The sequence below is a fragment of the Spizellomyces punctatus genome (genome assembly GCF_000182565.1).
Source record: "Spizellomyces punctatus DAOM BR117 chromosome Unknown supercont1.2, whole genome shotgun sequence".
Classification (NCBI taxonomy): domain Eukaryota; kingdom Fungi; phylum Chytridiomycota; class Chytridiomycetes; order Spizellomycetales; family Spizellomycetaceae; genus Spizellomyces; species Spizellomyces punctatus.
The window spans coordinates 1811648-1838861 of record NW_015971538.1 but is presented as its reverse complement, the minus strand read 5'-3'; the positions used below and the strand labels follow the sequence as shown (position 1 = coordinate 1838861).

At 47.1% G+C, this 27214-nt stretch overlaps 11 protein-coding genes across 11 annotated transcripts; 6 read left to right on the top strand and 5 right to left on the bottom strand.

Annotated features, from left to right (window-relative positions):
- The first annotated feature begins 148 nt into the window (after positions 1–148).
- Positions 149–2557, top strand: SPPG_01586 (uncharacterized protein). Its single transcript, XM_016749903.1, has 3 exons — positions 149–413; positions 482–736; positions 810–2557. Exons 1-3 carry the CDS (start codon positions 327–329, stop codon positions 2412–2414), a joined length of 1947 nt encoding a protein of 648 aa, XP_016612190.1. The 5' UTR covers positions 149–326; the 3' UTR covers positions 2415–2557.
- A 368-nt stretch (positions 2558–2925) lies between these two features.
- SPPG_01585 (uncharacterized protein) lies at positions 2926–7115 on the top strand. Its single transcript, XM_016749902.1, has 8 exons — positions 2926–3550; positions 3631–3847; positions 3905–4090; positions 4162–5420; positions 5482–5665; positions 5723–5759; positions 5827–6696; positions 6764–7115. Exons 1-8 carry the CDS (start codon positions 3061–3063, stop codon positions 7076–7078), a joined length of 3558 nt encoding a protein of 1185 aa, XP_016612189.1. The 5' UTR covers positions 2926–3060; the 3' UTR covers positions 7079–7115.
- A 551-nt stretch (positions 7116–7666) lies between these two features.
- SPPG_01584 (uncharacterized protein) lies at positions 7667–9232 on the top strand. Its single transcript, XM_016749901.1, has one exon. It carries the CDS (start codon positions 7763–7765, stop codon positions 9026–9028), a length of 1266 nt encoding a protein of 421 aa, XP_016612188.1. The 5' UTR covers positions 7667–7762; the 3' UTR covers positions 9029–9232.
- A 259-nt stretch (positions 9233–9491) lies between these two features.
- On the bottom strand, positions 9492–10718 carry SPPG_01583 (uncharacterized protein). Its single transcript, XM_016749900.1, has one exon. It carries the CDS (start codon positions 10505–10507, stop codon positions 9626–9628), a length of 882 nt encoding a protein of 293 aa, XP_016612187.1. The 5' UTR covers positions 10508–10718; the 3' UTR covers positions 9492–9625.
- Positions 10719–10893: 175 nt separating this feature from the next.
- SPPG_01582 (uncharacterized protein) lies at positions 10894–11850 on the top strand. The gene is made up of 3 exons (XM_016749899.1): positions 10894–11203; positions 11266–11468; positions 11539–11850. The coding sequence occupies exons 1-3, from the start codon at positions 10988–10990 to the stop codon at positions 11642–11644; spliced, it is 525 nt and encodes a 174-aa protein (XP_016612186.1). The 5' UTR covers positions 10894–10987; the 3' UTR covers positions 11645–11850.
- Positions 11798–13179, bottom strand: SPPG_01581 (uncharacterized protein). The gene is made up of 5 exons (XM_016749898.1): positions 12940–13179; positions 12632–12703; positions 12394–12572; positions 12245–12338; positions 11798–12184 (listed from the first exon to the last, which is right to left on the bottom strand). Exons 1-5 carry the CDS (start codon positions 13013–13015, stop codon positions 11901–11903), a joined length of 705 nt encoding a protein of 234 aa, XP_016612185.1. The 5' UTR covers positions 13016–13179; the 3' UTR covers positions 11798–11900.
- Positions 13180–13286: 107 nt separating this feature from the next.
- Positions 13287–14859, bottom strand: SPPG_01580 (uncharacterized protein). The gene is made up of 6 exons (XM_016749897.1): positions 14514–14859; positions 14247–14449; positions 13966–14193; positions 13861–13894; positions 13641–13789; positions 13287–13576 (listed from the first exon to the last, which is right to left on the bottom strand). Exons 1-6 carry the CDS (start codon positions 14561–14563, stop codon positions 13410–13412), a joined length of 831 nt encoding a protein of 276 aa, XP_016612184.1. The 5' UTR covers positions 14564–14859; the 3' UTR covers positions 13287–13409.
- SPPG_01579 (squalene monooxygenase) lies at positions 14624–17566 on the top strand. Its single transcript, XM_016749896.1, has 12 exons — positions 14624–14757; positions 14823–15412; positions 15474–15485; positions 15547–15715; positions 15784–15952; positions 16020–16134; positions 16205–16302; positions 16376–16460; positions 16525–16647; positions 16711–17038; positions 17107–17197; positions 17256–17566. The coding sequence occupies exons 2-12, from the start codon at positions 15167–15169 to the stop codon at positions 17467–17469; spliced, it is 1650 nt and encodes a 549-aa protein (XP_016612183.1). The 5' UTR covers positions 14624–14757; positions 14823–15166; the 3' UTR covers positions 17470–17566.
- On the bottom strand, positions 17501–19200 carry SPPG_01578 (white collar 2 protein). Its single transcript, XM_016749895.1, has 3 exons — positions 17984–19200; positions 17829–17911; positions 17501–17753 (listed from the first exon to the last, which is right to left on the bottom strand). The coding sequence occupies exons 1-3, from the start codon at positions 19163–19165 to the stop codon at positions 17678–17680; spliced, it is 1341 nt and encodes a 446-aa protein (XP_016612182.1). The 5' UTR covers positions 19166–19200; the 3' UTR covers positions 17501–17677.
- A 161-nt stretch (positions 19201–19361) lies between these two features.
- SPPG_01577 (uncharacterized protein) lies at positions 19362–25747 on the top strand. Its single transcript, XM_016749894.1, has 32 exons — positions 19362–19631; positions 19703–19782; positions 19853–20212; positions 20285–20422; positions 20488–20817; positions 20876–20970; positions 21037–21109; positions 21172–21402; positions 21466–21536; positions 21590–21695; positions 21759–21821; positions 21884–22015; positions 22066–22144; positions 22208–22308; positions 22360–22428; positions 22489–22584; positions 22655–22801; positions 22867–22970; positions 23035–23189; positions 23250–23341; positions 23400–23459; positions 23535–23614; positions 23692–23792; positions 23856–23955; positions 24022–24155; positions 24241–24397; positions 24457–24569; positions 24628–24716; positions 24779–24946; positions 25013–25156; positions 25238–25321; positions 25402–25747. Exons 3-32 carry the CDS (start codon positions 20195–20197, stop codon positions 25561–25563), a joined length of 3492 nt encoding a protein of 1163 aa, XP_016612181.1. The 5' UTR covers positions 19362–19631; positions 19703–19782; positions 19853–20194; the 3' UTR covers positions 25564–25747.
- SPPG_01576 (F-actin-capping protein subunit beta) lies at positions 25590–27167 on the bottom strand. The gene is made up of 6 exons (XM_016749893.1): positions 27044–27167; positions 26778–26986; positions 26446–26559; positions 26305–26384; positions 26071–26243; positions 25590–26005 (listed from the first exon to the last, which is right to left on the bottom strand). The coding sequence occupies exons 1-6, from the start codon at positions 27044–27046 to the stop codon at positions 25778–25780; spliced, it is 807 nt and encodes a 268-aa protein (XP_016612180.1). The 5' UTR covers positions 27047–27167; the 3' UTR covers positions 25590–25777.
- Positions 27168–27214: the final 47 nt, after the last annotated feature.

The following is a 27214-nucleotide window of genomic DNA, read 5'->3' as shown; positions in this document are numbered from 1 at the left end:
CTTCCTCGTCAATATGCTCTTCGTCTCCCAGTCGTCCTTAGCGAAAGTCAAACCGGAAGGTAGTCGTGACGTGGCCTCCAGGACACCGCGATCGCGCAAGATGATGATTCAGCTTGCGCAAGCCACAACTGTGCCACTTCTCGAAAGTCTTTCCGCAAGCTTTCCTTCATAGTTTTACTTCGTTCAACACTCAATTGCAGGGGCCCAGACCACATTCACATCTTCCCTATGCAAATCAATCTACTCGTACATCCTTTTGTTTAAGTTGATAGTAGTTAAGAGGCATCCGCTCTATATCTCCCACTGCATCTAGCCGAGCCTTTGTTATGTCGCTTGAGTGCAACACATCGCTAGATATGCCCGATCCGACTTCAGAAGAAATCAATGAAGATGTAGGCAACTACCAGTCCACTGTAAGTGTTTTTGCTTACAGAAACGCGTTTCCTTGGGTTTTGTTTTATCTTGATCTCGAATTTGCTAGGCTGCCGATATGGGTACCATATCAGTCGATCCTATGTATCAAAATTCTGCAAGAGCAGCTGAGGAAGACGTGAAGCGCTTGGAATATGAGAAGGAGACCCAAGGACGCAACATTATATGCGACTCCGACAACGAGGAGCTGGATAAGACCATAGGCGATTCTTTGAACCTCAGAGGGCAACATCTTGATTCCGATAGCTCGACTGTTAATTTGGCTCAGAATTCCAAGAAAGACGAGCAGCAGATCCAGTTAGAGGTAAACAAGCATGCAAGAAGCTTTGGAAAGTCATATACAAATACAATCGCGTAACTATTTTGCATTTTGCCAGGTTCCTGTTGGACAAACCGGGCCAGATCAGTCAGAATATATTAACTCCCCTGTACCGAACGCCACTACTCCTCACAAAGACCCTTCCCCTGAGCTCATCTTGGTCTCTGCTCCATTTTTGAAGTGCCCGCCGTTTTTTGAAGAGCCTACCAAGACGAACCTTACGTTTGATCTACAAGATACCGAGTCAAAAACCGAAAAAGAAGAACGGCTTTCTGTCAGCGGGGATGTCTCTTCCGATGTGGCTGTTGCGAGGATTGAACTACTACACGGCCCAGTGTACGAAACCACCAAAAGCACATTGGTAGCCTGTTCGCCAGATGTGACCTGTTCAAAAGAACCAGTGCTGGAAACTGAGAAAGGAGAGTCCATTAAAGATAGAGTGCAGAACTCAGTAGAGGAGAGCCGGGCTGGCGGTCTACCTCCAAACGGCGTAACCGACACCAAGACCCTTTGCGGAGTGACAGATGAGGCTCAGGAAGAAAGAAATAATAGCGTTGACCACGAAACTGTCAACATTACAGCTGATAGCACTTTGGAGGCGGAGGAGCAAAATGAAAGCAGCGGGAATATGGATATCATGGGCAGGACGCAGCTGGCCACAACCATCGACGAATCTTCTGAACAACGGCAGGATCATCTCAATCTCGTAGATCCAAAATCCGAAAGCGAGAACAATGCTCGAGAACTCAATGTATCTCCAACTGATGATATCAGTGCCAATAACGCTGCAGCGGAAGATCAATTATCGGAAACAACGTCGAAGTTGATTGATACAGTCGAACCCGATGACAAAGTACCTGAATGTCCTCCTACGGAACCGTTAATACTTGCTGACTACCCTAAGATGTCGTTGGAGGAAAGGGTACTCTGTGAAACAGCTCATGCGGCTGCGGACGAGGTCAAGAGACCGAGAGAACGCCATCAGCCGGATACAAGTGTTTTCCATTCATGCGTGGTCGAACAGATCGATGGACACCTCTCAGACTATACTGCAAACTCTCCTCACCCAACAGATCAAAAGGAAACTGACGGGAGAGATATACCCGTCACGGACAGTACTAGCACTCCTCAAGAGGCAGACAGAGAGGACATCGAAGCATCGGAGGAACAATGGAGGAAACTTGGCGTCACTTTACTTTCCTCGAATGCATCTAAGAATGTTGCAAAGGGGAAGAAGCCAGCAGACGTCAGCGATGATTTCGTCCAGGGATCACCAGAGAGTGAATCCCGGCCCAAGACTTGGATGGATTACAATTATCGAATCCTGAGCCTGAATGGTGGATACAATAATACAGCCCCGTTTTGCAAATATTTCAACAATGGAAAGGGCTGTTTCGCTGGAGACAAGTGTAGATTCCCCCATGTCAGTCCAGCGGAGGAAAGAAGACTTCTTAACCTGTATCTGTACAATCACCAACAACCCTCAAAGAACGTCCGAGGTGGGAATAAACGGTCGCAAATCAAACATAAGGCTGGTAGTGATAGGAATGAGGATGGTAAGCATCTTGCAAAACATGCACTGCATGAATCCAAAGAGATTTCAGAGAGTTCATCTGGACGAAGACCGAAACGTCACTGGTCGCATTGGGATGACAAGCTCTGACAGGACATCTTTGGCTCAGTGTACTTTGCATCTCCGTAGTGGATCCAGATCTGGTAATGGCAGGCAAAATTTGTGTATATAACAGCTGGTTGTTGTAAGTAAATAACGATTTCGAATTGCAAGAACATGGTTTGCAAGCTGGATGTGGTGTAGAGATGTATGTATCGAAAACCACTACGACCCAAACAAGCAGAACCATGAGCTTTTCCATTCGGATCTGAGCATAGTCTGAAATTGCCTGAGGTGGGACTAGTAGTCCTTCACTTCATCACGACTTTGCAAAGAGCTCGAATTTCGGGATATGAAAAGGAGAAGGTCGTTTCCGGCATCTATGCACACTTCTCCATTTGGCGGGCTGTCGAAGGAATCTGAGCAGAACTTGTCCTACAACCTCATGCGGCGGCGACTTGTTGCTGACCCCAACTCGATTGCATGTCGCGTGGTGGTCGCGCTTCCACGTGACCTATTACTTAATGACAAAGCACTCCGTCCAAGTGAGTGGGACCGTCTGGGAATAGTCGACATTGAAACGATGAGCCATATCACCGACAGGACCTCGTAGCATCAGCACAAAAGAAAGCAATATTTATCATTTATTTTTATGTAGTCAGCATTCATTTATTGAAATTCGCCACTCAAACCCGTCATGCCTGTACAACCTGTAAGGCATGACGAGATCATACTGCCCATGCCGGGACCAGTCACATCTGCAGCCAATTCCCAGGGATCTTCCACACAAGAAGTTTGCGGGAGCAATCACAACTTAAACTCTCAGAGCTCCAATCAATCTATTCCAGAAAACGGCGAAGCAGACGATATCGTACTTGAGCTCGGTAACCCACGGACGACATGGTCCCGGCGACGAGAAGAGGAGAAAAGTCATACCAGAAGAGGAGAGAGATCAACAGCTGAGCAGAAAAACTCACTTCCTGCTGTAGGGACGCTTTGGAGAAGATGGACAAATCGGGTCTGGGAACCCATAAGGAGATACCTCTCGTGGGAAATCTTCCAGAGATGTACAAAGGCTGTAATAGCATTCTATGTTGCGAGTTTGTTTGTCCTGATTGATCCTATAGCAATTGCCTTTGGATCTGGAGTTTATTTGACGCCATTTGCGACTCTATTCTTCCCTCCTGGTATGCAGCTATACCTTACATTCGCACCTTCCTTCACCAGTAACAGATTGCTAATGTCTTTGTATCCGTCGGTAACCTAGTCAAGACCATTGGCGCCATATTGGAAACAGTGCTTGTCGGTGCTGTGGGCGTCATGTTTGGTGCCGCCGTTTCGCTCGCTGCTCTTGCCAGTGCTACAGCCTACAACAGCTCCCGTCCAGAACAAGAGAAAGAGCCGGTTGGTGGATTCCTGATCCAGCTGTTGTTCCTCATTGTGGGAGTATTCTGTCTTGGCTATGTCCGCGCAACGTATCCGAGGTATCTGAGATGAATGGATCATTCGTGAAATTTCTCTTTGCTAAGACTATACTTGAGATTGAACAACGCGACTCTCACAAGTATAATGGTAATGGTTTTTCCATTAACAACAAATATCTACTCGAGAGAGGTGGTGGCTGCTAGTGTGTGGAATATCGTCAAACCGTTTATGGCCGGCGCCGGCATATGCTTAGTGGTTGATATAACAGTTTTTCCTGAATTTAGTGGCAGAGTGTTGAGGAGGTAGGCTTAGGGGTTGATATTTATCTAACCGAATTTGCTTATTACAATATTCACATTTGCGCACGTACAAGCTCAATTCAACGGACGGTTGAAGAAACAAGGGATCTGCTAGATCTCCTCGTTAAAGCATTCCTCTTGACCGACACAGAAAACCCTATCCCCATGGACGAAATCCTTGCGAAGCAAGCAAACGTTCGCTCGGCTATTCTACGTACCAAAGCAGCGAGACGGGAATGTAGATATGAAGTAACCTACGACCGATATTCTCCCGACGACTATAAGGTCATTGTTCAACCCCTACAAGAGATGATGAAGTACTTGAGCGGAATGGTGGCTTGCATGAAGATTGAAAAGGCCCTGGTGGAAATGGAAGATGAGGCGGCTGGGAAAGAGAAGCGGTCCAAAGTCATGGAAAAATTGAAGCAACGAATGGAACAAGACCTTGAAGAGCAGGCTCGCCGACATCGGTCTGTCCGGGCTGAGCATGATCTACTCAATCAACGTTACAATGAAGCACGCAATAACCTGAGTGTCACCTCCATAAATAACCTCACGGTCAGCAGTATCCGCTCTCTAAGATCGCTCAAGGCAGCCAGTGTTGACTTACAGGATGAAATCGCTGAAGGGCACCAGGTTCAAGTCATTGGTCGCGAGATCACTGGCGGAATGTTTGGTGGCTCGAAAAAGCTTTTCAAGAAATATCTCGCTTCCGTTCGATCCAGTCTTCACATTCTCTCTAGAGCGTGCTCAGACTGCATGGATCAAAGTGCAGCGTACATGTTACGTGTAAACGAAGAGACCAAGCATGACACAATTGTGGGTCGAACGACAGATACGGTAAAGAGGTCTTCGATGATGCTAGCGACCCGACTGGGGAGTTTTGCAGGAGGACTGGGAGGGCTTGAGTCGTTAGAATCAAGCACGGGTGAAATACCAATGGTGGAACAACACTCGCTCCCTTCGGACACCAGCATAACAAGACTCAAGAAGTCGATCACAACTTTCGAAGAGATTCAATGGTCTGTTATGGAACGCGTATCCCACCAAATTGACCCTCTATCTTCACCGTCCATGAGCTCCCTAACCGATGCGGATATTACCATTCAACACTGGAATGCAGCAAATCTGTTTCGAGAAGAATATTTTCTCGCCTTCTTTTTCATTTTCAATATGAGGGAAGCGATGGCCAAGGTTGTGAGGTTTGCTGAGGCTGTGGACGCTTTGAGAACAAAGAGGGAGGTCAAACAAAAATTTTGGATGCCGAAAATGAAGTTGCGTACGTGGCTGAAGGGAGATGGGATTGTCTGGAAGGATTATGAGGACGGACAAGGTACGTACAACTGACGACTTATCGAACATCCCCATCTTTTGGCTCTGATTGGTTAGCACAGCTCGCGACATCCCGCTTTATACAGAGGGAAAGGAAACATTCATAGCGCCAGGCTGGGTAGGCCGTTTTCGATGGAATTTGTGGAATGCTTTGCAAAGATCCGCGAATCATGCTGTCAAATTTGGTGTCAAAATGGCCATTGCGACAACTGCTTTGGCATGGCCTGCGTATGTTTGGCCTGATTGGTGAGTCTGGTAGAGTTGCAAAGGTATCTAAGACTCCTAACGTTGACATTTCGACAGGTGGACATGGTTTCGCGGATCTTGGGCGCTGGTTACGGTAAGTATCATTGTTATTTGAGGTGTACATGCGGAAATTGAAGAGTCACCCCTTCATCTTTATGAAGATGATTATTGTCCTTTCCCCTACAGTAGGAGGATCAAATGCCTTCGGGCTCTACCGTATCATTGGGACCATCTTTGGAGCTCTTTGGGGCTACGTAACCTGGATTATTTCCCCCCGTAATCCCTACTCCATCTCAGTTATGACCATCATATTCGCGTATCCCTGCTGGTACATCTACATAACAACACCACATTCTCGTCTTGGCACGACAGCACTCCTCACATATAACGTAGTGGTCATGACGGCCTACTTTACGTACTATGATCCAGAGCACGGAGATAGTGTCAGCCTTCTGGCGTGGAAAAGGATGGCAACAATCACAATCGGTGTCTTAACCGCTTTGATTGTAACATCATATGTCTGGCCCTTTGTTGCGCGGATAGAGCTGCGAAAGGGCGTGTCCAAGAGTGTATACTTGATGGGAATCTTATATTCCCGGCTGGCTGTTTTTATTGCAGATGAAGCGGGGGTGTATATGCATGACCATGACAAGCAACAGCCCGCGGATTCACCTACCGCACCTACCGCCCACACAGCAACACCTTCTCACTACCTTCTAAGCAAGCATCAAAAAGAGCGCCTCTATGTTCGCTCCCTCGAGCGCAAGCTCACAAAATCCATAGCATATCATTTAGAGCTCTTGGAACTTACACCAAACGAGCCCCGATTAAAAGGACCTTTCCCTTACGATGTCTACAAGGAAATGTTGTGGTGTGTACAAAATCTAGTCGATCGGATGGGTAACGTAAGACGAATTGTGGATGGGGAATATGAAAGTGCGTTTGTAGATGGTGGAGTTGGACAAGATGGATTCGGCGAGTTCGTACGAAGGGAGATAATATGGCCCGTGGAGAAGTACCGGATGGATATGGTGAGTTTGGCTAGTTCACTTTTGAAATTTGTGCGGTGCTTTGTTGACTCGGTAAATCTTCAAACAGTTTGCAGCCATCCTCTTGTTTTTTCACGTCATTGCGGGGTCCCTCTTAGCCAAAACCCCACTCCCCGCATTCGTTCCCGCTGCACGGGCTGCCCGACTTCGCCTATTCAGCAAAATCCGCACCCTGCCAGCTCTACGGGACCCATCTCTGACCGCTAGAAAAGAAGAAAAGAGTCATTGGATAAATTTCATGGCTTATGCATGTGCAACGGAGGATTTGATAGAGGAGCTGGAGAAGCTTGCTGGGTTGGTGAAACGAGTCTTTGGTCAGGGCAGGTTAGGTGAAGGACTGGGAAATGTGGTGGTTGCAGGATAGTAAATTATTTGCTTAATACTATGATTTTTCCTTTGGCCTTATCTTGTTTCCATCTGTGTATGTATCTACTCAAACTTATTACTTCCTTACACTTTTCTGTCCAGCTCTCCTCATTTTGCTTACGTCCATGCATTGTTAACTATAGCTTAGCGTATTTTGTCAGCTTTTGTCTGGAGAAGAAAAGATACCTCTCATCAGCAACTAGCGATGTATCGTCAGCAAATGGTTCCATGTCCACTAATGCATCTCTTAAGTTTAGTAACAAACAAGCGCATCCGGCAAGACGCCCGCAGGACGGCCATCCGCCTCCCATCCGAACATCGTCGCAAGGCAACAATGGCTTACCACCGGTAAGACACAAACATACCCAACTTTAATTCTAACTAGATACGATGAACCCTCATTTAGTATCTATTTCCAATTCTCCCAGTGGGGACACCGCATAGTTTATCCGTCGCATGATGCTATTCTTGGAAACTTTATCAATAAATTTAACTTGAACGCTTTAAGTTGGCGTTGTTGTTGTTTTAGATGGCGTACTTGTCTATGCATTCATACTACTTTGAAGAGTGCACTGACAGGAAGCTGGCGATGCTTATAAAAAGCGATGATGGCAGTTCGTTTTCTTCCAGTCATTCAGCGCTACAAACCTTAGACTTTAGATCCCATCAAATCATCTAAACCATGATCGCTCGCACCTTCCTTCTTGCGTCTGCTCTGGCTCTGATGGGCGCCAAAGCCCAAATCGACACGCTTCTCGGGCCAGTTTACAACACCAAACTGGGACCTACCCCACTCAATATTTACATTCCCGAACTTCTCGTTGACACGGGTGTCGCTCGTTTGTACGTCGCAGACGTGGGTCAATCCAACTGTAAACGGTGGACTCCGGGTCCAGTTGGACAGGATGGTGTCAACCCTGTTATGGTCGAAGACATTGTGATGCACCGCCCATCCAAAATTGCTTTCATGGGTTCAGACCCTTACCGTATTCACCCTAACAGGACCGCGGGATGGATGCCCGGGATGGCATTCCTGGATGCCGATTATGGTGCTCAAGGGAATGGAGCAGTGTTTGTGTATGATTACGGAAACGATGTGACTGGGACTGGTGACGTCCGCTTCTTGACCAAGTTGCAGATCCAGCCAGCATTGCAGAGTTTCCACCCTCACGGAGTGAAAATACTTCCAATGGATGGTGGAATTATTCGTTTGTTTGTTGTGAATCACCGGGCTCAACCACCATACAATGAGGATGCATTGTACTCGGTTGTCGAAGTGTTGGATTACGACCCAGCCACTCCTACCGTTCTCACCCACCGTCAAACCGTTAGCGATCCTCTTATCTGGACCCCCAACAATGTCGCTCCCACTGGGCCCACATCTTTCTACGTCAGTAACGACCATACCCACCGCTCCGGAGTTGCAAGAACCTTGGAAGAATATGGCCAGCTCCCCTTGTCCTGGATCACATACTGCGATTTTAGCTCGGGCACGGTTCAGTGCTTGAAGGCTTTTGACGGCCTACGCGGTGCTAATGGGATGAACACGGACGGACAAGGAACGATTTTCGCCAACGAGGCCTTGGGAGGAGACACTATCGCCTTCACACCCAACGCCGATAAAACCCTTTACGTTTCCAAGAGGTACAACCTCGACTACGTTCCTGACAATGTTGGCTACGACCCCGTATCAAAGACTTTGACACCTACTGGACATCCCAAGGCATTTGATTTCCAGTTTTTCGCGGCTGGAACGGCTGCTACTGCACCCAGTTGGGTAGATGTCATTAAGGCTGATGGGACCACCAAGCGGGTGTGGAGTGACGATGGAAACCTGCTATCTGGATCAACTGTGTTCGAGGTGGACTCAACGCTAAATGTTGCGTTGGTCTCCGGGGTGTTCGACTCTCGAGGTGTTGTGAGATGCAATGTGCCCAAGGGATTTTAAGTTTGTGGTTTGTAGCTTAGATAAATTTAGATACTCAGTAGCTTAGATATGTTTAGATATTTTTAGAGGCCTTCGCTATGTCTTTTAGATTATATATAGATGTGTTGGTTAAAGATCTGCCTTTACCTCACTACCATTTAAGATTGTTTGTTAACAACAGTGATAGTTGTGTTAAAATCATGAACAGTAAAACATACTTCTTGCATATCCTGGCTTGCATCTCCTGAACCTCACCTTTGTCAAAATGTTTATCGTTCTTTTGCCATTTGCTAAAATTTCAAGACTTTCTTTTCTACTGAATGGTAACATGTAACCCAGACTGAGGACGTCACTTTATATGTTCATTGTCTCGGTTTTGCATTGTTCATGTAGCAATTATTCCTTTATTGAACCCGTCTGAACAAACTCAGTCAGTGCGATCAATATATATACTTTCTCATGTGGAAGATGATTATAAAGAATAGCAGGTTTAAATCATGATAAATTAATGGCACCTTCTTAGTATAAAAAATGCGTAGTTTACGAGAGTAGTTATTAAATCCAGAATACGTTGGATAAGTCCTACTGACAGCCTCTGCACTAAGAAAAATTGTTACCTCATGCCGTCCCCTTCGTTGCACCCTCCCATACCCATGCCGAAATCCTAAACGGGCTCATATTCCACGACAAAGCTCGAACACCAGGCTCGTCGCCGCCTGCACCAGCAACGACTAATAAAGGCATAAAGTGCTCTGCAGCCCCATAAGGATGCGAGTCCAGTGCACCTTCCATTTTATCCCAAGCACTCAACACTTTACCCCTCTCATCGCTTGAGGCAATCTTTACTGCTTCATCCACGGCATCGTCAAAAGGTTCATTGAGAGTGCCGCTGAACCCAAGCCGCCCTCGCATGGCTCGCATATTGTGAAAGGACATGCCGCTTCCAATAATCATGACTCCCTCATTCCTCAGCGGTTCCAGTGCCTTTCCAATCCGATAGTGCTCTGCGGCATCCTGTGAAGTCAATACACTCATTGGGATGATTGGGATATCGAAATCAGGCAAATAAAGTTTCAGAGGAACGAATACACCGTGATCCCATCCTCGCTCTGCATCGGTTTGTGTTTTGAATCCAGCATTTTGAAGAAGAGTTACGACACGCTTGGCGACTTCGGGATCACCCTTGGCAGGAAAATCAATGTTGTACGTTTCGGGCGGGAAGTTGTAATAGTCGTAGAGAAGCTCAGGCTTGGATACAGTCGAGACTGTAGGGTTGCGTGTTTCCCAGTGCGCCGTGACCAAAAGAATGGCTTTAGGCCGAGGGTTCAGATACTTTCGCCCCGTTTTTGTAAGGAAGGTGATAAGATCGCGGTGCCCCGGATCGTTGAGGAGGGGCATGGGACCTCCTCCGTGAGGAAGGAAGAGAGCAGGTGCACGATATGTCTCTGGTGTTTTACCTGTCATGGTCGAAAGCTTTGCAATCAAAGAACGCCAGCGCATTGGGGAAAGGATGTCAAACTGTTTGCTTTTATTTGTCGCGTCAGCCGGGAATGGAATTTCAAATCACATTGTCTGTGCTGCCAACTGACAAATGGCATTTCTAATACTAAAGAATTATTCTCGTTATCGTCCAAAATGCCATGCTTGTGATCCACAATGACAATACTATTGCTTTCGATCGCAAAAGGACATGCCGCTGTCTCCCGGGCAGTTGGTCAAAAAAATCGACTTCGTTGAAAGTTTCTTCCAAAAGCTGAGTTTGCATTAGTCACTATGCACGTGACTCGATCATTGTCATCAAGCCATTTATGGTATAATGACACCAGGTAAGCAACTTAAAACGTAACGATCGTCCCTGCCCGCCCGAAAGCTTTGCGTCGTTGTGACGCTATGGTAAGACAGTTTTAGCACAGATAGATATCTAAGTAGGTTCTGCCGTCTTTTTGACCGACATTTCGACCAGGACAAAAATCTTAAAACATGCAAGCATATATCAAAGATCCCAACGAAGCGTTGCCGGGCGAGAGCGAGGTTATCCGGACCGCTGCTCCTCCCTCAGCGACCATATCCAATGACGTCCGCGAATTCTTAGAGCTGTCTCCTCGGAAGCAGATGGAGGTGGCAAACAAAGAGTGGAAGGCATATGCTCAGGAGCAGGCTGAACGGCATCCTCTGACGCAGCATACGCATGCTCAGGTCGGCAGGCTTTGGTGTTGGCTTGAATAATAGTTCTCAACGAAAGCTTATGTTTTTCAAAGGAGGACATACTCAGAGATGCAGTCCCAAGAGGAGAGCCTCAGCACATTAGGGACCCTGCCGAAAAGCCAGGCAGCGTCGTGGAAGCTGCCGAAAACCCGGATTTGAAAAACAGCGCCTATGAATATAGAGCCCAAGTTGATCGTCCCCCGCATGGACTCGGTGCTGTGCATGGTGAAGGGGAGAGTTTAAGAGGGAAGCTTCGGTGCGTGTGTTCTGAGAACCATGGATCCATGTGCCAAGGCGGAGATTCTAAAATAGTTTTGATATTGTAGAGTTGATACGTTTGGCATGGCGGATACTTTGAACGAAGGCGAAGACGAAGTGCGCCAGATCAAAGAGAACAGAGGTGGACGCCTGAAAGACAAGCGCAAGATCTGATATGTGTAATCGCCAAGCAGATCAATTGTACGTCATGAAACTTGCATGAGATGAACAATGTACATAGCATGTTACGAGGAGGAAATGATATCTTTTGGCCGAGCCTTTAAAGACACTGTCTTTAATACTGCTGACATCCCTTCAAACTGTTTACACATCCTTATAGCAAAATTATATATTAAAGAGAAAATAGCATACACCACATATTGCATCCACAATGCCTAATGCACCTGACCAAAGTCAACCAGTTACTCCCCTAGCGCACGCGGCACCTTGGGCAAAACCACATTCCTACAGGTGGTTTGGTCAACCCAACGCATTCATAATGAAACCACTCGAATGGACAATGCTCGTTATCACAGCCGACCATGTCGCCATAGGAGCCTTGGCGACAAAGACAATAGATTGGGTCGGATTCAGAGTCTGAAGAGGAGGTGGAAGATGAGGACGGGGTCGGTGTTGGTGTGCGGAGGTGGGGGGTGCGAAGGGCCTTTCGTGACGGCCGAATTCGCGAGTGGGGAGGTGGTGTGTGAGGGATATCTTAAATTGTTAATGAGCTAAAAGGCTAGACCATGATGAAGTGAGGTGAAGAACACGCACTTTCCGGTACGGAAATGGCATCAATCTCCTCATCGTTGACCTCAATCCCAATCTTCAATAAACCCTCATCAAGTTCTCTCAAGTGATCTTCAAGCTTTTATGAAGAGTGAATTCTTGGATATGAGCAATTGCGTTCATACAAACAGTACCAATTTCAAGCTCTCGTTGGCGACAGCGCACTTTTGCTCAGCTGCCCGGGTTGCTTTGATGAAATAGTTTCGTATCCGCTCAATGTACTGGAGCTCTTGCGGGGTGGGAGTCGAGTATTGATTATAGCGTTGGTGCTGGAAGAGGGTGGATTGGGTTGCTGTGGCGCGGCCGGAGAGGTCTGCGGGGGTTTTAAACTTCTTAGCAACCTCCATTGAGGTAGGGTATGGATAGTAATACCTTGGTATTCTATTTCCTTTTTGCGTAATTCCATCAGATTGCGGCACATATCTTGTGGAAGGTACTCCAGACCTATGAACATGCAAGATCAGCGGGATATCATTGAGCTTTTCCTGAGCGCAAGGTCGCCCCGCCACATGTCCTGTGCGTATTCTTCAAACGATCCTGCACATCTCCAGTGTCCAGGAGCAACATTAACCTGACCAAACACCGTACGCCACACTTTTAACTGTTTCTTTGACATCTCTGATATCATGCAGCCATCAATGAACCGTCCTCGCCACAACCTCCGTCTTCAGAGCACATACTCAACAAGTACTCGTCCATGTAATCCGCGGCAAGATCTTCCTGATCCTGCTCCGACAATACTCGTATCGTCGACATCGCTCAAATCCCACTCCAAAGATGGATCCTAATCCTGGATTTGTGCGGCCAGCCAAACGCTACCCAGTTTCATAAAATCTTTCCCGCGAGCACGACCGTAAAAAAGAGGGTAAATACACGCTTTCCTATGAACAACGCCGGCGAAAAAGAACTCGTAAAACGAGCACACAGACATGCACTTCAAGAAGGCAGAAAACTGGCGCGAAAGGACAGACAGGGGATGCGTTGAGGTTACACGCATCATATAACCTTTTATGGGCATATGACAAAGTTGGGGACTTTCGGACCCTTCGGAGCTAAGCCAGTTTCTCGGGTCAATTTCTTTTGTTTATTGAAGATCCGGCCAATTCAAGTCTTTCAAAAGATTTACAAGGCTCATCTATAAACTACACAGTTACACTCCAGAAAAGTTGCTATGCGGGGGAAGGCTCTTGGTTTGTCCTTCGGGCGTCACATACGCCGCGGTCAACCCACCATCCACCAAAAAGTCAGTTCCCGTGATGAAGGATGACTCGTCGGATGCAAGAAAGAGGACTGCGTACGCTTGTTCAATTGCCTCTCCTATGAAGCAGAATATAAGCATGAGCTTCAGGTTTCAGAGATGCAGTACCAATGTGAAGCGTACCAAACCGGCCCATAGGCACATGAATCAATCGTCGTTGTTTCTTTTCCTCGGTGTTTAAAAAGTCCATAAGGAGGGGTGTACGGATCGGGCCTGGGCAGAGGGCATTGACTCGGATATTTTCGCGGGCATGGATGACGGAAAGCTCGCGCCTGGAAGACAGGATGGACGTTGCTTGGTAAGTTGACGTTCACTAGTAATGTAGAGCACGGATTGCACTTACGTCATTGCCAGGACGGCACCTTTCGATGAAGTGTCTGTAAGGCTCTTGGTTAATTTCATAATAGTCCAGAGATATCAGTAATTGCTTGCTTGCTGTGATACTTACAAGCTAGCTGGGGAGTGGCCGCACCCCTCAAAGCGACGAAACTGGCGGTATTGATGATACTGCCCCCACCAGCCCTCCTCAACGCCGGAATGGCATGCTTGCAACCCCACCAAACACCCTTGACATTGATCTGCATGGTCAGATCCCAGATTTTCTCTTCAGTGTTAATAGCATCATCGTCGGCGGGATGCATGATCCCCGCATTGTTGAAAACAATGTTCAGTTTCCCTAAGTTATTGTGTGAAATAGTGCCTGAGAGCAAAATGCTTGCTGGATCTTACCATACTCAGTTTCGGCAACCTTCACGGCGTTGGCGATATCGCTCTCTTTGGCTACATCAACTCGAACAAAAACGGCAGACTTGGGCCCAACAAGGTCGTGGATCTTTTTAACGGTGGCTTGTCCCGATTGCTCATTGATATCCGCAGCGACTACTTGGGCGCCTTCTTTTGCAAACAGGATACTGGCTTCAAGGCCGATGCCGCTATGGTCATGCGGAAAGAGGTGTCAGAATCGTCCCAATGTTGAATGTAGTGGACGATATGTACCTTCCCGCACCAGTTATGAGTGCCACTTTTCCAGTGAGACGACCTGGCATTCTGTTGGTTAGAAGGGATGGTGTTGAGAATGTTGAAGTATGGACAACACTTGGGCGCCAGAAAGATAACACCTCAACGCGTCCTGTTAGACGCGTCCTCCTCGTGCATCGGGAACTGGACAAGCATTGCGAGCTCTGCCAATCTTTTTTACATGCTCATGACTGGCTGACTGGCATATAACACACTACAAATAGTAAGCATGCGTGAAACTACTTGTATCCTTTAGGCTTCATGGCCAAATACGAATTTTCTTCACAGGGTTCAACCACAGTATATTTTCTGTCCACAAGCACTATGCTGTACATGGTGGAGAAAGGAGAACTCTCCTTCTGCTTGTAGATTATTAGTTACTCATCCTGCATCCAACTGGGGCAACGTTGACAGATAGTCTGCATTCTTGCATTCCTGCTCATAATGACACATACCAACCAGAAGCCATAATTTCGCCATCATCAGGCCATCAAGCAAAGGACGCGGTCAACCCACCAGACGCGTTGAACATCCGATGGCATTGGGACGACGTGGGCGCTAGCAACTTTCCAAGTTTTTGAGAGTGCGGAAAAACACATGATTGACTAGCAGCGGCTTGCGTCTTGGAGCCGATGAAGAGATTTTCATATATCCGTGGCGCATCATCCTTGACTTTCCTACCACACTGTGCTGCTGTACCAGAGAAATACATTATATATATAGGTCGTTCCCCTTGTCTCCTTTTCCTCTGTGCTGGGCACCTTACTCTACACGTTCCGTCCTACTTTCAATTGGATTACCATTTCCCAATGTGTCAGGTTCCGGCACCTCAACTGCTGCAACCAGATAGCGGACATGCAAGAGAAAATGCGATAAAGGTAGATACGAACAGGCGTATCCGTCTAGATATTCAAGCTAATATTACTAAATTTGCCCCAGTCCGAGTACGAGGTAGATACGCATCCTGTCCACATCGGCCAGCATTTCGCTCAAAGGCTAATACCACCTCCAGGTTATCATCATCGGAGGAGGCATCCTGGGTGCGTCTCTGGCGGCAGCATTAGGCCGTGATGGACGAGACGTCCTTCTTATCGAACGAGATTGGAGCGAGCCCGATCGAATTGTTGGTGAATTGTTGCAGCCGGGCGGTGTGAAAGCATTGCGCGAGTTGGGTCTAGAAGGTTTGTAACGCTGAAATCTCTCGTCCCCTACCCAGCGGAAAGAGTCTAATCATGAAAACCGCACCCAGATTGCCTCGAAAACATCGATGCCATTCCATGTCGTGGTTACGCAGTCTTCTATCCACCAGACAAAGTGATTCTCCCTTACCCCTCAGACAAACTTCCTAATGAAGGTCGATCATTCCATCACGGCCGTTTTGTGATGAATCTGCGAAAAGCGGCAAAAGCTTCCCCAAAGTACGTACTGGATGCATATAGTGCTTGTGTTTTAGAAGTTTTCTTATCTCTGAATATTTGGCTCCAGTGTGACGCCTGTTGAGGGAACAGCATCAGTCCTCATTTCTTGCCCTGTAACGGAGCAAGTGATTGGTGTGACTTACACAACGAAGACTAAAGATGGGCAAGTGTTATCCAATAACGTACGTAAATAGCAAGCTTTTTGTACTCGCAATCTATTTTTCAGTCTTCTAAAGGATGAATTAAACACAGGTATATGCGCCACTGACAGTTGTGGCCGACGGATGCTTCTCCAAATTTAGGAAGCAGATCATCGACAAGGACGTTACATGCACATCAAATTTCGTCGGGTGAGTAGTCGATGACACTTAACTCTGCTACTGAGTCTTTCGGAAAGCTAACGGCTTCTATCGGATTTTCCAGTTTCATACTAGAAAACTGCGTCCTCCCACATCCGAACCATGGTCATGTTGTCCTCGCCCAACCATCCCCGATCCTTCTCTATCAGGTACTATCCCTCATCATCCTGCACCAGCTCCCAACACCTTTCCTAATCGCGTGAGCGTTATCAGATTGGTCGCAACGAAACCCGTATCCTGGTAGATATCCCTGGAAAATTGCCTAGTATCTCAAACGGTGACCTAAAACGCTATATGGAGGACAAAATCATGTCACAATTACCCAAATCTGTCCAAGTACGTACCAAGGCGTCTTCTATGAAACATGTGCTTCATCTGACTGTGGTCGATACCGTGTAGCCATCCTTCCACGCATCACTCCAAACTTCCCGTCTCCGTTCCATGCCAAATAGTTTCCTTCCGCCTACCACCAACCGCCGCTCCGGGTTGATCCTTCTCGGCGATGCAATGAACATGCGACATCCGCTCACAGGGGGTGGGATGACTGTGGCATTGTGGGATGTAGTCCACACACGGAATTTGTTGGCAAAGAAGGAGGTCCCAGAATTGAATGACACTATTGTAGTTAGAAGGAAGTTGGAGATGCTACATTGGAAGAGAAAACCCTTGGCGAGCGTTGTGAATATCTTGGCGCAGGCGCTGTATGCTTTGTTTTCTGCTGGCAATGGTTTGTTGCCTCGTTTTGATCTGGTAGAAGCGATGAGCGCTAAACTGATTGTAATACTCCCCTCGCAGATCCACATATGAAATCCCTTCAACTGGCGTGCTTTGGATACTTCCAGCTCGGTGGTCGCTGCGTCTCCACCCCCGTTGGACTCTTGGGCGGGTATGTACTCTCCGTTCGTCCCTATTTTAAATCAATCCTATCTAATCAGCTCTGAAAGGATCTTGCCTGAACCACAAACCCTTGTGGGCCATTTCTTTGCGGTAGCCTTCTACGGCGTTTATTTAATCCTTACCAATCAGATTAATCCCCACGAAAAACGGAAACAGTCGGCGTTGGTGGAGTTCCCCAAGAATCTTTGGAAGAGCGTCATGGCAATATACACGGCTTGTGTGGTTATTCTTCCAGTGATAGCGACGGAGTTGAAGAGTTAACATATATTTAATCAGTAGAGAGTGATGGAGGTAGATTATTAATGTTTATGTATAATGAGGTTTAAAGATATGGACATTCTCCATGAGGCTCTGGATATGATGTGAATATTTCTGACCAAGTTGTATGCAAACCGATTATCACTTCCCTCCAGCGCCAGTTCGCCACTGGCAATAAATAAAAACTGATATCTTTTGAGAATATATACATTCAAGCACCCGTCTCCCCATTCTCGCACTTTCTTCTCTCTCGTTTCGCATAAGCAAGTCCGCATGCATTGCACAGACTAGAAACAATGGACCACACGAGTAAGTTGCCTGCAGCCCGCACCAAGACAAGGCTACAGGGAGTGATTACATACGTTTTTGGGCCCGCTGGACCTTTCCGCCATTCGGGGGACTCGTTTGTTCCGCAATGTTGGCAGAATTGTCGTGAATGATGTTTCTAAAGGAGATGCATCAGGCATACCAGAGCAAGATATTGTTGGGAGTTGCCAATGAAACATTGATTACATACCCGTCGGCCAGAGCTCGCTGTTGGAGTTGGCAAATCTCCCTCCGTGGAAGTGACACTGCCCCGTCGACCAAGATACGTATTTCTTCTAGACACGGAGTCAACACTAAACCTGCGTTGCTCGTGTCCCCGGTCGCGCTCATCTTTGATCTCAACCGCAACAGCAGGCACCGGCTCTCCCTGCCTCCCTCGCAATAACTCCCCGACGTCTCGTCTCAACCTGACATTCCTTAGCCAAAGCTCCAAAAAATCATCCATGCTCTCCATCGCACAGGATTTGTAAGGTCGCGCAGAAAGTAGAGCTGCCCCACTATTAGAATCCACCCTGCCACGCACATGCACCAAGATTGTTGGGTGTTTATCCAATACTGTTTTATATCGACCCCACCATGAGAAAACCTCCCCAGGTGACTGCGTAGCCCGATGAACAGACGTAGTAAACGAGTCCCAATCGGGGGGATGGATTATGTAATGCATGGTGTGCTTTAATGTCAGTTGTGAGGGATCAATTCCCAGCACAGATTTGGAGCTATCGGACGCGAGAAGGATGGTGTAGGATTTGGGATCCATAATGTGCATAACATCGTCGATGTGCGAGAGTAACCGGGTTGGACCCGACGTGACAGAAGTGAAGTGATTTATGACGGCTGACACATGCCGAGATATTGAAGGTTTTCGATTTTGTGGATGTTTTAGATGTGACGAACTCGATTGCTGTTGTGGTATTGATGCCGGGTTGGGTTGTACTCGTTGTGGTGTCAAATTGGCGAGTGGTAGACTTGGCATGTCTCGTTCCGCTTCACGCTGCTTTGAGTACCCTGCCGGAGACATCATCCACTCGGTCAAAGTCCCGTCGACCAACGAGCACCACTCCATTCTCCCCTCACCCTCTTCAGCAGCGCAGGGAGCTCTATGCGGGTTATTTTCCACTATGTGGACGCTTTGCGCGTCAATCAATTCGTTCGGCATTTCGCTTGAATTTGAACAAACGTTCCGTAAGAGGTAGGGTGCAGGACCACTGGGATGAGGGGATGCAAAAACATCTAAATGCGTAGAGTATGGAATGTAACTCCAACGTACTGTAGGAGTAAGTGAGGTGCTCATCGTATATGGGGCATCAGGAAAGTACGTGCGGGGACCGTGTTCCGTCGCTTGGGAGTCTCGACACACTTTCGACGCATACATTCCCGTATGAGGGGTTCAGTGTAAATCTTTGAAAGACACCGGGAAGAAAAAAGCAAAGAAGCGGAGCACAAAGGCACAAGCGGGAAGCAAGTATCAGCGGAAGCATGAGCCGACCAAATGGCCGACTGGCTTACTAAGCCAGGGCGAATGACGCGCTGGTGGGGTCGACCCATTTGTGGGCCGTGACCTTGTCTCCTTCCTGGGCATGGATGTGTTAATGACCTTAGGGTTATCTATGCAGCCCCGTTCTGTAGATGGTCAGGTTGAGGATCTTGAGATCGAAGGAGGGACCGCCGTGCCTTGCGAGGAATTCTGGGGCCCAAACATCGCTTAATCGCTTACGCCATGATAGTCCCTGCGCCACATGGCTGCAACCAGGTCAATCGAGTCCCCAGGATTTTTGGCTAGCTGTTTGGTATTCTTGCGTTTGACCACTTGATGTAAACGGTAACCATGAACTCGGCAGGTTGTAATGGGATGACTATGAGTTTCCCTATATCACGTTCTGTTCCCTCACATATAGCTTACATCGCAAAGTTTTGGGAGAAATCGCGCAAGCTGTCAACACGATCTACGATGCATCGGCGACCAACTCTCAACGCCAGCTAGCTCAAAATGTGCGCACTGACTGTCATTTCTTCTCAAATCTCCAAGTGCATCAACCGCGTTGCTTGATTTGCTTCACAGTTTTGCGAAACACTCAAAGACAATCCCCAGAGCCCCCTTTGGGGTCATTACCTTGCACACAAACAAAACTCCCAGCCGGACATCCTCCGCCACTTTGGATTATCTCTTATTGAGAATGCCGTACGGTTTAAATGGAACGATGGATCGTACTCTGATCAAGATCGGGCAGGATTGCGTGACGCTGTAGTGGATTTGGTCACTAATGTAAGTGTTCAAGTTGTGGTGAAACAAATTTAATGGCGTTGGGGAACCTCTACCTATTGCCCAATGACCGAATAACATTCTTCTATGTGTGCTTTGTATACCTGTCATGTATGATTTGCAAGTATGAGAGCGTAATATATGTACATTCTTATCAAAGTATCTTGGACGCACAATGGAGACGCCATGTTCTACCTGACACTCAATTGATACCTTTTAATCATGCAACAGGGCACGCACGAGATATTCGTCGAAAGAACATACATTAAGGAAAAGGTGTCTCGTTTGTTTGTAGAGGTTGCAAAACGCATGTGGCCCATCCAATGGCCGCACATGGACATCTTGCTCCGAGAGCTATATGCGCAAAATGTGCGTAGAACTTCCGAGTCTGATCCACAATGGCTTGCAACTACTCTTGCTAACCTTCTGCACAGCCAACCACCCGAGAACTATGCCTCCTCATCTACCGCTCCTTAGCGGAAGATGTATTTCTATACGACGACGTGGTAGCCGAACTACGCAAACAGGAGCTCGTAACTGGAATGATGGCGGTAACGGTCAGCGCACATATATTAGAGGATTTGCATGCAAAACGCGGGGCGGATGTGAATTTGCGTTCCGAAGGCACTCAGCAACCGACTGACAGCGGACGAACGGATTTTGAGATGCTACTAAGACTAATACGTGCAAACCCTGAGAATGAAGGGTGGTTGAACCGGTGGGTTGGTGGGGCTGCTGATCTTCATCAAGAATGGATTGTACAGGTGAGGGAACATCTATGCTCCTCCATTCCATGACGATCGTCCACATCTTGGGTTGCAGCGAGCGGGAAACGCGGAGCAAGCACCAGTGACAGAGAGATTGGCGGTATTGACGCTTAACACCTTGGTTGTGTATCTGGACTGGGTACTGCTAAGGTATCAAAAGCGAATATTCATACCCCGCTGCTAGTGGATGGCCCTTGTACCAATTGACCGTTGAAGAGCCATAGGTGAATCCCGTGTTGCATACCTTCTGACAGAATTGCTCCTTTCAGCCTCTTTGCCAATCCGTCAGGTACATTGATTACTTCAGTGCCAGCTCTTCTGGATCATTCATATACAATTGCCTCTGAAAAGTCAGCGGCAGAGTGCCTGATTGTCCTCTTTTCCCGCAATATTCACTACGCCGACACTGAAAACCGTCTCTCCTGTATATGGACACCCATATTCTCGGACGGAAATCTTGAAAAGATGATCACTGCATGGGCGAGGGTGCATGGACAAACCGACGCTGGTGGCATTGATAGTGTAGAGCAGACATCACTAGTGGAGGAGGAGGATTATAAATTTATGAAACGGTTAGCGCAGGTGAGATTAAGACAAGGGCAAATATCATGCTGCCTGCTTTTATATTGATTGCAATGCGGGCAGGGGGCAACGGCTCTCGGAGAGAATCAGATATGTTTCAGAAAGGCTGCCGAAGCGCCTCCAAACTTCACAAGGTATGTTCCTCCCCACCTTGAACAAAGGGTGTGGACTAAAGAATACGGTACAGATATTTGGAGTTTATGATGGTCATATTCGATCATCCGTCAATTCTTGTCGCCTCAACCACTGCCTCTCTCTGGGGAGAACTAGTAAAGCACGACTACTTCAAATCGGTAAGAGCAACGTATGTGCGAACCAAATTGTTCGGTCTTTAACATCTCATTTATAACACCTAGACCCAGGAGATTCTATTTTCCTTACCACGATTGCTAACCCTCATTGCCACGAGAGTCTGCCATGTAAAGAAAATTATGATTAGTACCTATGTGCTCGTCCGGCCGTTAACTTCGTGCTGAATTAGGACCGCACGCATGAGGACGCTGTAAACCATTATCGACATATTGATTTTGATTCAGCGGACGAGTTCGAGACATTTTCCGGTGCGTTTCGGCAACGAATGCTGGATATTGTGAGGAGCGTAGCAAATTTGAAGGTAAGCATGCAGCGCCGCTTCATAATCATCGGTACTGACTTGTTCTACAGCCGAAGGATTCGTTTTCGTATATCGCAGAACGTGTCAGGCAAATGTTGGTGCTACAACCGAATTCGGCGTACACGAATGGTAACTTATACAATCACACGGAACACTTACAACCGATCTAAAGGCCCCCAACTATCTGTACAGACCTGGGATTTCAGAAAGACGACTCACCATATGTCCAGCTATTCGAAGGCAATTGCGCAATGCTCGAAATTATTGTTGTTGGCAGTCTCAAATCATCGGAGGTATGCCAATTGTATCCTGAGATGATGACCGCCATTCATAAGGATCAACAGGGACTCGATGAAGGTTTCTGGAGGTTCATGATGGAACTTGTTGAGTTGATTTTGAATTTCAAAACTGCGGTATGTATGTTCACCTCCAAATCCCAGTGCAGTATGTAGCTGAATGACTGGACATTGCAGGACCCAACCCTCGCCCGGATTCAGCTTCAAATGATTGTTGCATTTGGCGGGGTCCTTCACCTGGCACCTCCTTTACTGCTGCAATGTTTGGAAAAGGTTGGTCCGTTATTGCAGGGCTATCACTGCTTGGACAATTGTCACTGACATGGTACTTATATTTGTCAAGATCTTCACCTTCGTAGCATTTACTATGCCTGGAGAAGAAGATTTTATTCGTCGCAAGATCAGTATTTGTGAGGCGACGCGGGTGTTGCGACGAAAAGCGGCATCCTTACTGGTCAAACTTGCAATGACGATGCCGGATGCGTTAATTGTAAGGGACTCCTCTCTACTGCTGCGGCCGACTATTGACTGACCAATTGGGACTGGGGTCTTTAGGGCATCTATGCAAGTATAAGCCCCGCCATACAAAGACTCAGTGACGAACGTTTAGTGCTCATGTCGGAAGAAACGATTTTGAAAGAGTTTCTACTTGCTATTGTGTATGTAGATCGATATCGATTCGCAAGGAGTTGTACTGTGACTGAAGAACAAAATGAATATCAGATATTTCTCCTCCACGCCTCTTGTCGAGAAAGCACCTGCCTTTACTTCTCTTGTAGAGCCTACCGTTCGCGCGTTGGAGGACAAAGCTAATGTTGACTTGACTTCGCCGAGTCAGCTTATGGAATTTATGGGGGCTCCCCTTCTGGCATCGAATGGTAAGCATGAGGATTTGAAAAGTGAGGTAACTTTTATAAATTGCTTAATTTTGTCAATAGTGCAAAATATCCAAATATCACCTGGGCAACTGCAAGTAGCGAATCCCGGCCTGGTAGACGCCTTCGCAATCAAAAAAGAGCAACGTGGACAAGTATGTTCTCCCTTTCAAAAATCCTATACCCTTCTGCTCAAACGACACGATTTCCCAGCTTCTTGGGCTGCTATCTGGAATGTCACAATATTTGAAGCTAACAATTGAAACTAAACCGGTATGTTGAGGTTAAATTCCAAAGTATTTGCGATGGAACGTGCCACTTATAAGTTGAACAACTTTGGGTACGAAGTCTGGCGGAGGAAATAAGAGAGTTGAACTCTGGGCCGACTATATTCCCCGTATCTTGAGATCTGTTCTAACAATCATCAAGTATTGCCTGTGATTTTGCATCTACACCTCTTGTTTTTCGGGTAGCCAATCTGATGGATGCATTTAACATGTAACAGGTCAATTCACGGGCTCTGGGATCCTTCTGTGTGGCAACAGTTTCCTTCAGATGTTCTTCGTGTATTGGCAACCACTCCACAAGAAAGAGCTCTGTTTGCAGGTAGAGTTTGCTGCCTAATGTCCTGATCCCAATGTTCAGGATGACCTAACAGCGGCGCAACAGGAACGGATGTATCCGACGACCTACTAGCAGTAGGTGCCAACGAATTCATGAATCAGGTTACGATGATGAGTCGATGGCTGGGAAGTATACGGGACCAATGGTGAGCCTTTACCTTTTATCCAAGGACTTTATATTTCTACTCACATTAAACAAAATGCCCACTAAGTTACCACATCCTGAGCCGCCTTACATACGCCAGTCCCAACTTTTATACTGTGCCCTCCATTGGACAACATCTGCTCCAATCCCTCCTCTCCGACGCCATGCACATTGATAATCGGCATTGGAAGCTTATTTTGAATATCCTTCTTACACTGACTTTTAGTTTGATCGTTTGCCGTCACGGCATTCAGAGTCCTTAACTCATTTTTTCTCCCGTTTCTACATAACGTCATGCGACCTTTGAGTCTTAATTGTCCCTCAGGATTTGACAGCACTATTCTAGAGCCGATTCTGTCACCATTCCTCAGATCAATGGTGTCCAAGTTAGACCGAGAGTGGCGGGATCTTGTCGAACGGGGTATTCGGTTGACGAATGAGGAGTAAGTTGTTGACGTGCATGGGAGAGGCGCAAACCCCGCTAAATCTGAGTTTATGATAGGGCCGAGGAGGCGACGGACATGTCTGACGATATAATTGCAGAGAAGATGTTGAGAGATGTCACCAGAGCTTATATTGATTTGATTGCAGCCCTCCTAGCCCCTGCAACTCCTGGTGAGTAGTGAATTATGACAGGTTCGAAGAACGACTTCATCAACCCTCGCTGCGCTAGCTGCAAAAAAGACAGAAGAGAACCCAGCGAACATCCTAAAACAATCATTTCAGAATCCTGACTTGGTTCGCTTTCTTCTCTGGGATGAGGTACCTATACCCACACCCCTTTCGATGCACAATTACCGCTAAGCGATCTCACTCGAAACTAGGCAATCTCCGGTCCCCTACTCAGTAGCATCACCCATTTAGTGACTTACAAAGATACGCAAACGTCCCGAAAGGCCGCGGTAACCTCTTCCAAACTGCTTCCAGTTCTCGTTGGGCATTACGAATTTCATGTTTGGTTGGGGAAAGATTTGTTGATGTCTTTGCTTGAGGTATGTCGCTCGGCAATCCAGCTTCTGAGTTATGGAACGCAGTCTAAATCGGTTCCCGATCTCAAGGCTCTCCATGACCCATACCACCAAGAAATACATTCGGATATTATCAGCACCATTGCGGACGTTTATATCCGGCTACGACCGGTATCAATGCTTCCTTATGAAACTTTTGGCAGTTTGCCCGGAATGAATGTGGACTCTCTAAAGGTGGTGTGCAGCCAACCTTTGTCAGGTTGCCAAGTTGTGCAGTGTCCATTTACACGAGTCTTGTCTTCTTCCTTGAAACAGGCCTTTGAGGAGAGCTTAGCAAAAAAATCGTCTGCTAAAGAGCAAAATGCGATCGTAAAAGGCTTCCTGCAATCGATTACCGGAGTACGTATGCATTCACATTAGAAAGACATAGCCTTATGAGCGGCACAACCTCACAAGCCATCTGGCAACTTGCCACTTAGATTGCAATAAGTCAGCAGGGTAAAAAGCAGGAAAGCTTTGTCCTCAACATCCCAGAAAAGCAGCTCCTGACCCGCCAACCCCGGCAATCGCGGGATGAAGACCGTGAAGGTGATGCCGCAAATGAGTGGTTTAGCGGCTTGTTTGACCAGGGAAGTAGATAAGGCATGTACTCGTAGTTGGTTGCGTTGGCTGGCTTAGGCTATACATAGTGCTCCCGCATCGCATAGTATTAAATAGCCAAGCAGCGTTTGGTGGGAAGGAATTCGTAGAATGTACAATAAATAGCTTGCTTATTTTGTCTCATAGTCATCATATTTTTCATGTCTATATAACACAAGTCTCCCCAATCAATAATCATGGACTGTCCCTCTACTATCAGTGCGATCTCGCCTGTAGTTTGCCAATCAACTCTGACTGAATGGCCATTTGCTTTCGCGCGTCAGTCAGACTGTTGATCGATCGAAGATCGTTGGTGATGTCTTTTGTTTTACCAAAATAAATGACTTGCAAGTTGTTGCGCAATTTGATCTCCATATCCTCAACCAGCCGTCCCATGTTTGCTACGTGTGTGCCATAATCATCCAGTGGGTAATCTTGTTCCGCCTGTCGGTTTTGAACAGGAACTGGTTAATGCCTTCTACTATGAGGTGTATGCGATATCCACCGACCTGTCGCGTCAGACTTCCTGACAGATTAACATTCCCAAACTTAACACCACCAGTTTCCATGTAGAGCATGACCGTAGAAGTCAGCTTATAGTGCGCGCTCCGGCCACTTTCCTGTACTTCTATGACGTGAATTGAGTCCCATGAGCCCTTCAAGCCTGAGTCGCTCTCATTTACTGCGGTGCGAAATGGATTAGCGAGAGGCGTGTCTTCCAAGTCTATCAACCACGTACATACCGTTTTTAATCAACACAACTGATGCAAATCCTTCATCGAGATCCCACATATACACCGACGATACGCCTCCGTCAAAATACCTGTGTTCGACCGCTATTTAGTGAGTTTCTAATTATAATTTCACCTCAAGTATTGCCTCACAGTTCTCTGTAGGTAGTAAATGCGTCGTTGGCCGCTATCTCCAATTTTCGCAATTTTGGGGAGGGTTGTGCACCATCGCTCAACGGTGGTTCGTATTCGTTTGACCACGGCGACCTACAAATCGGTAGTTTCTGCTTTAAAGCGTGTTGCTAGTGACCACTTATCCCCTAGCCACAGGTCCGATATATGGCAATGGCCCTTCTCGACGTATGTCGCCTTTCCCTGCCGCTACGTGAGGACACCCTCAACAGCGGATCCCAATATGCAACCGTCTCGCGGGTCCGCATCTTTCTTTGAGACTCACAGAATCCATCAAGATCACTCTAAAATACCTGTACGAGTCACCATCCCTGTTGTAGTCGCATAACAAATAGTCCTTTCCGGTCTGTTTGCATCGTTGCAACTTCAGCGGCTGGTCAATAGCTGACAGTAGCTCCTCTGTCAAGTGCGGTGCAAGTTCTACAAGATTCGCCAGGCTCTCTTCCACCTTCTGCGGTGGAAGTCGTCGCATAAGGTCCAACGCACAGTCAACTGGATCGACCTTGAGTAGCAACATTCAGTATGGGAATTTCCCGCGTCCAATACAATGAAAGCATACCATGATAAAGACCCAAAGCAAATGTGAGATTGGCGAGATTGGAGTGATGAATTTACTCTGAATTTGTCGAAATACGCGGCAAATACTCAGGAAATGTGAAGTAGATGGGCAGAGGTGCTATCCTGCGCGCGCTGGCAGTGGCTGTCACCAGCCATATTCCATGAGCCATTC

What these genes read in the sequence shown, in the direction of transcription:
- SPPG_01586 (XM_016749903.1), top strand. Translation starts at nt 327, where the DNA reads ATGTCGCTTGAGTGCAACACATCGCTAGATATGCCCGATCCGACTTCA. An exon ending in TAGGCAACTACCAGTCCACT is followed by an intron (nt 414 to 481) that starts GTAAGTGTTTTT and finishes CGAATTTGCTAG; the next exon opens with GCTGCCGATATGGGTACCAT. An exon ending in AGCAGCAGATCCAGTTAGAG is followed by an intron (nt 737 to 809) that starts GTAAACAAGCAT and finishes GCATTTTGCCAG; the next exon opens with GTTCCTGTTGGACAAACCGG.
- SPPG_01585 (XM_016749902.1), top strand. Translation starts at nt 3,061, where the DNA reads ATGCCTGTACAACCTGTAAGGCATGACGAGATCATACTGCCCATGCCG. An exon ending in GTCCGCGCAACGTATCCGAG is followed by an intron (nt 3,848 to 3,904) that starts GTATCTGAGATG and finishes ACTATACTTGAG; the next exon opens with ATTGAACAACGCGACTCTCA. An exon ending in GATCTTGGGCGCTGGTTACG is followed by an intron (nt 5,760 to 5,826) that starts GTAAGTATCATT and finishes ATCTTTATGAAG; the next exon opens with ATGATTATTGTCCTTTCCCC.
- SPPG_01584 (XM_016749901.1), top strand. Translation starts at nt 7,763, where the DNA reads ATGATCGCTCGCACCTTCCTTCTTGCGTCTGCTCTGGCTCTGATGGGC.
- SPPG_01583 (XM_016749900.1), bottom strand. Translation starts at nt 10,507, where the DNA reads ATGCGCTGGCGTTCTTTGATTGCAAAGCTTTCGACCATGACAGGTAAA.
- SPPG_01582 (XM_016749899.1), top strand. Translation starts at nt 10,988, where the DNA reads ATGCAAGCATATATCAAAGATCCCAACGAAGCGTTGCCGGGCGAGAGC. An exon ending in CGCAGCATACGCATGCTCAG is followed by an intron (nt 11,204 to 11,265) that starts GTCGGCAGGCTT and finishes TGTTTTTCAAAG; the next exon opens with GAGGACATACTCAGAGATGC. An exon ending in AGTTTAAGAGGGAAGCTTCG is followed by an intron (nt 11,469 to 11,538) that starts GTGCGTGTGTTC and finishes TTGATATTGTAG; the next exon opens with AGTTGATACGTTTGGCATGG.
- SPPG_01581 (XM_016749898.1), bottom strand. Translation starts at nt 13,015, where the DNA reads ATGTCGACGATACGAGTATTGTCGGAGCAGGATCAGGAAGATCTTGCC. An exon ending in CATGGACGAGTACTTGTTGA is followed by an intron (nt 12,704 to 12,939) that starts GTATGTGCTCTG and finishes GCATGTTCATAG; the next exon opens with GTCTGGAGTACCTTCCACAA. An exon ending in AAAGGAAATAGAATACCAAG is followed by an intron (nt 12,573 to 12,631) that starts GTATTACTATCC and finishes AAACCCCCGCAG; the next exon opens with ACCTCTCCGGCCGCGCCACA.
- SPPG_01580 (XM_016749897.1), bottom strand. Translation starts at nt 14,563, where the DNA reads ATGCCAGGTCGTCTCACTGGAAAAGTGGCACTCATAACTGGTGCGGGA. An exon ending in GGTTGCCGAAACTGAGTATG is followed by an intron (nt 14,194 to 14,246) that starts GTAAGATCCAGC and finishes ACAATAACTTAG; the next exon opens with GGAAACTGAACATTGTTTTC. An exon ending in TGTGCCTATGGGCCGGTTTG is followed by an intron (nt 13,577 to 13,640) that starts GTACGCTTCACA and finishes TCTGCTTCATAG; the next exon opens with GAGAGGCAATTGAACAAGCG.
- SPPG_01579 (XM_016749896.1), top strand. Translation starts at nt 15,167, where the DNA reads ATGAAGAGATTTTCATATATCCGTGGCGCATCATCCTTGACTTTCCTA. An exon ending in GCGCGAGTTGGGTCTAGAAG is followed by an intron (nt 15,716 to 15,783) that starts GTTTGTAACGCT and finishes AACCGCACCCAG; the next exon opens with ATTGCCTCGAAAACATCGAT. An exon ending in AATTACCCAAATCTGTCCAA is followed by an intron (nt 16,648 to 16,710) that starts GTACGTACCAAG and finishes GATACCGTGTAG; the next exon opens with CCATCCTTCCACGCATCACT.
- SPPG_01578 (XM_016749895.1), bottom strand. Translation starts at nt 19,165, where the DNA reads ATGTATGCGTCGAAAGTGTGTCGAGACTCCCAAGCGACGGAACACGGT. An exon ending in CAGCGAGCTCTGGCCGACGG is followed by an intron (nt 17,912 to 17,983) that starts GTATGTAATCAA and finishes CATCTCCTTTAG; the next exon opens with AAACATCATTCACGACAATT. An exon ending in GGTCCAGCGGGCCCAAAAAC is followed by an intron (nt 17,754 to 17,828) that starts GTATGTAATCAC and finishes CATTGTTTCTAG; the next exon opens with TCTGTGCAATGCATGCGGAC.
- SPPG_01577 (XM_016749894.1), top strand. An exon ending in GCGCCTCCAAACTTCACAAG is followed by an intron (nt 21,537 to 21,589) that starts GTATGTTCCTCC and finishes AATACGGTACAG; the next exon opens with ATATTTGGAGTTTATGATGG. An exon ending in TAACAATTGAAACTAAACCG is followed by an intron (nt 23,460 to 23,534) that starts GTATGTTGAGGT and finishes TTGGGTACGAAG; the next exon opens with TCTGGCGGAGGAAATAAGAG.
- SPPG_01576 (XM_016749893.1), bottom strand. An exon ending in AGTTGTGTTGATTAAAAACG is followed by an intron (nt 26,244 to 26,304) that starts GTATGTACGTGG and finishes TTCGCACCGCAG; the next exon opens with TAAATGAGAGCGACTCAGGC. An exon ending in CAGGAAGTCTGACGCGACAG is followed by an intron (nt 26,006 to 26,070) that starts GTCGGTGGATAT and finishes CAAAACCGACAG; the next exon opens with GCGGAACAAGATTACCCACT.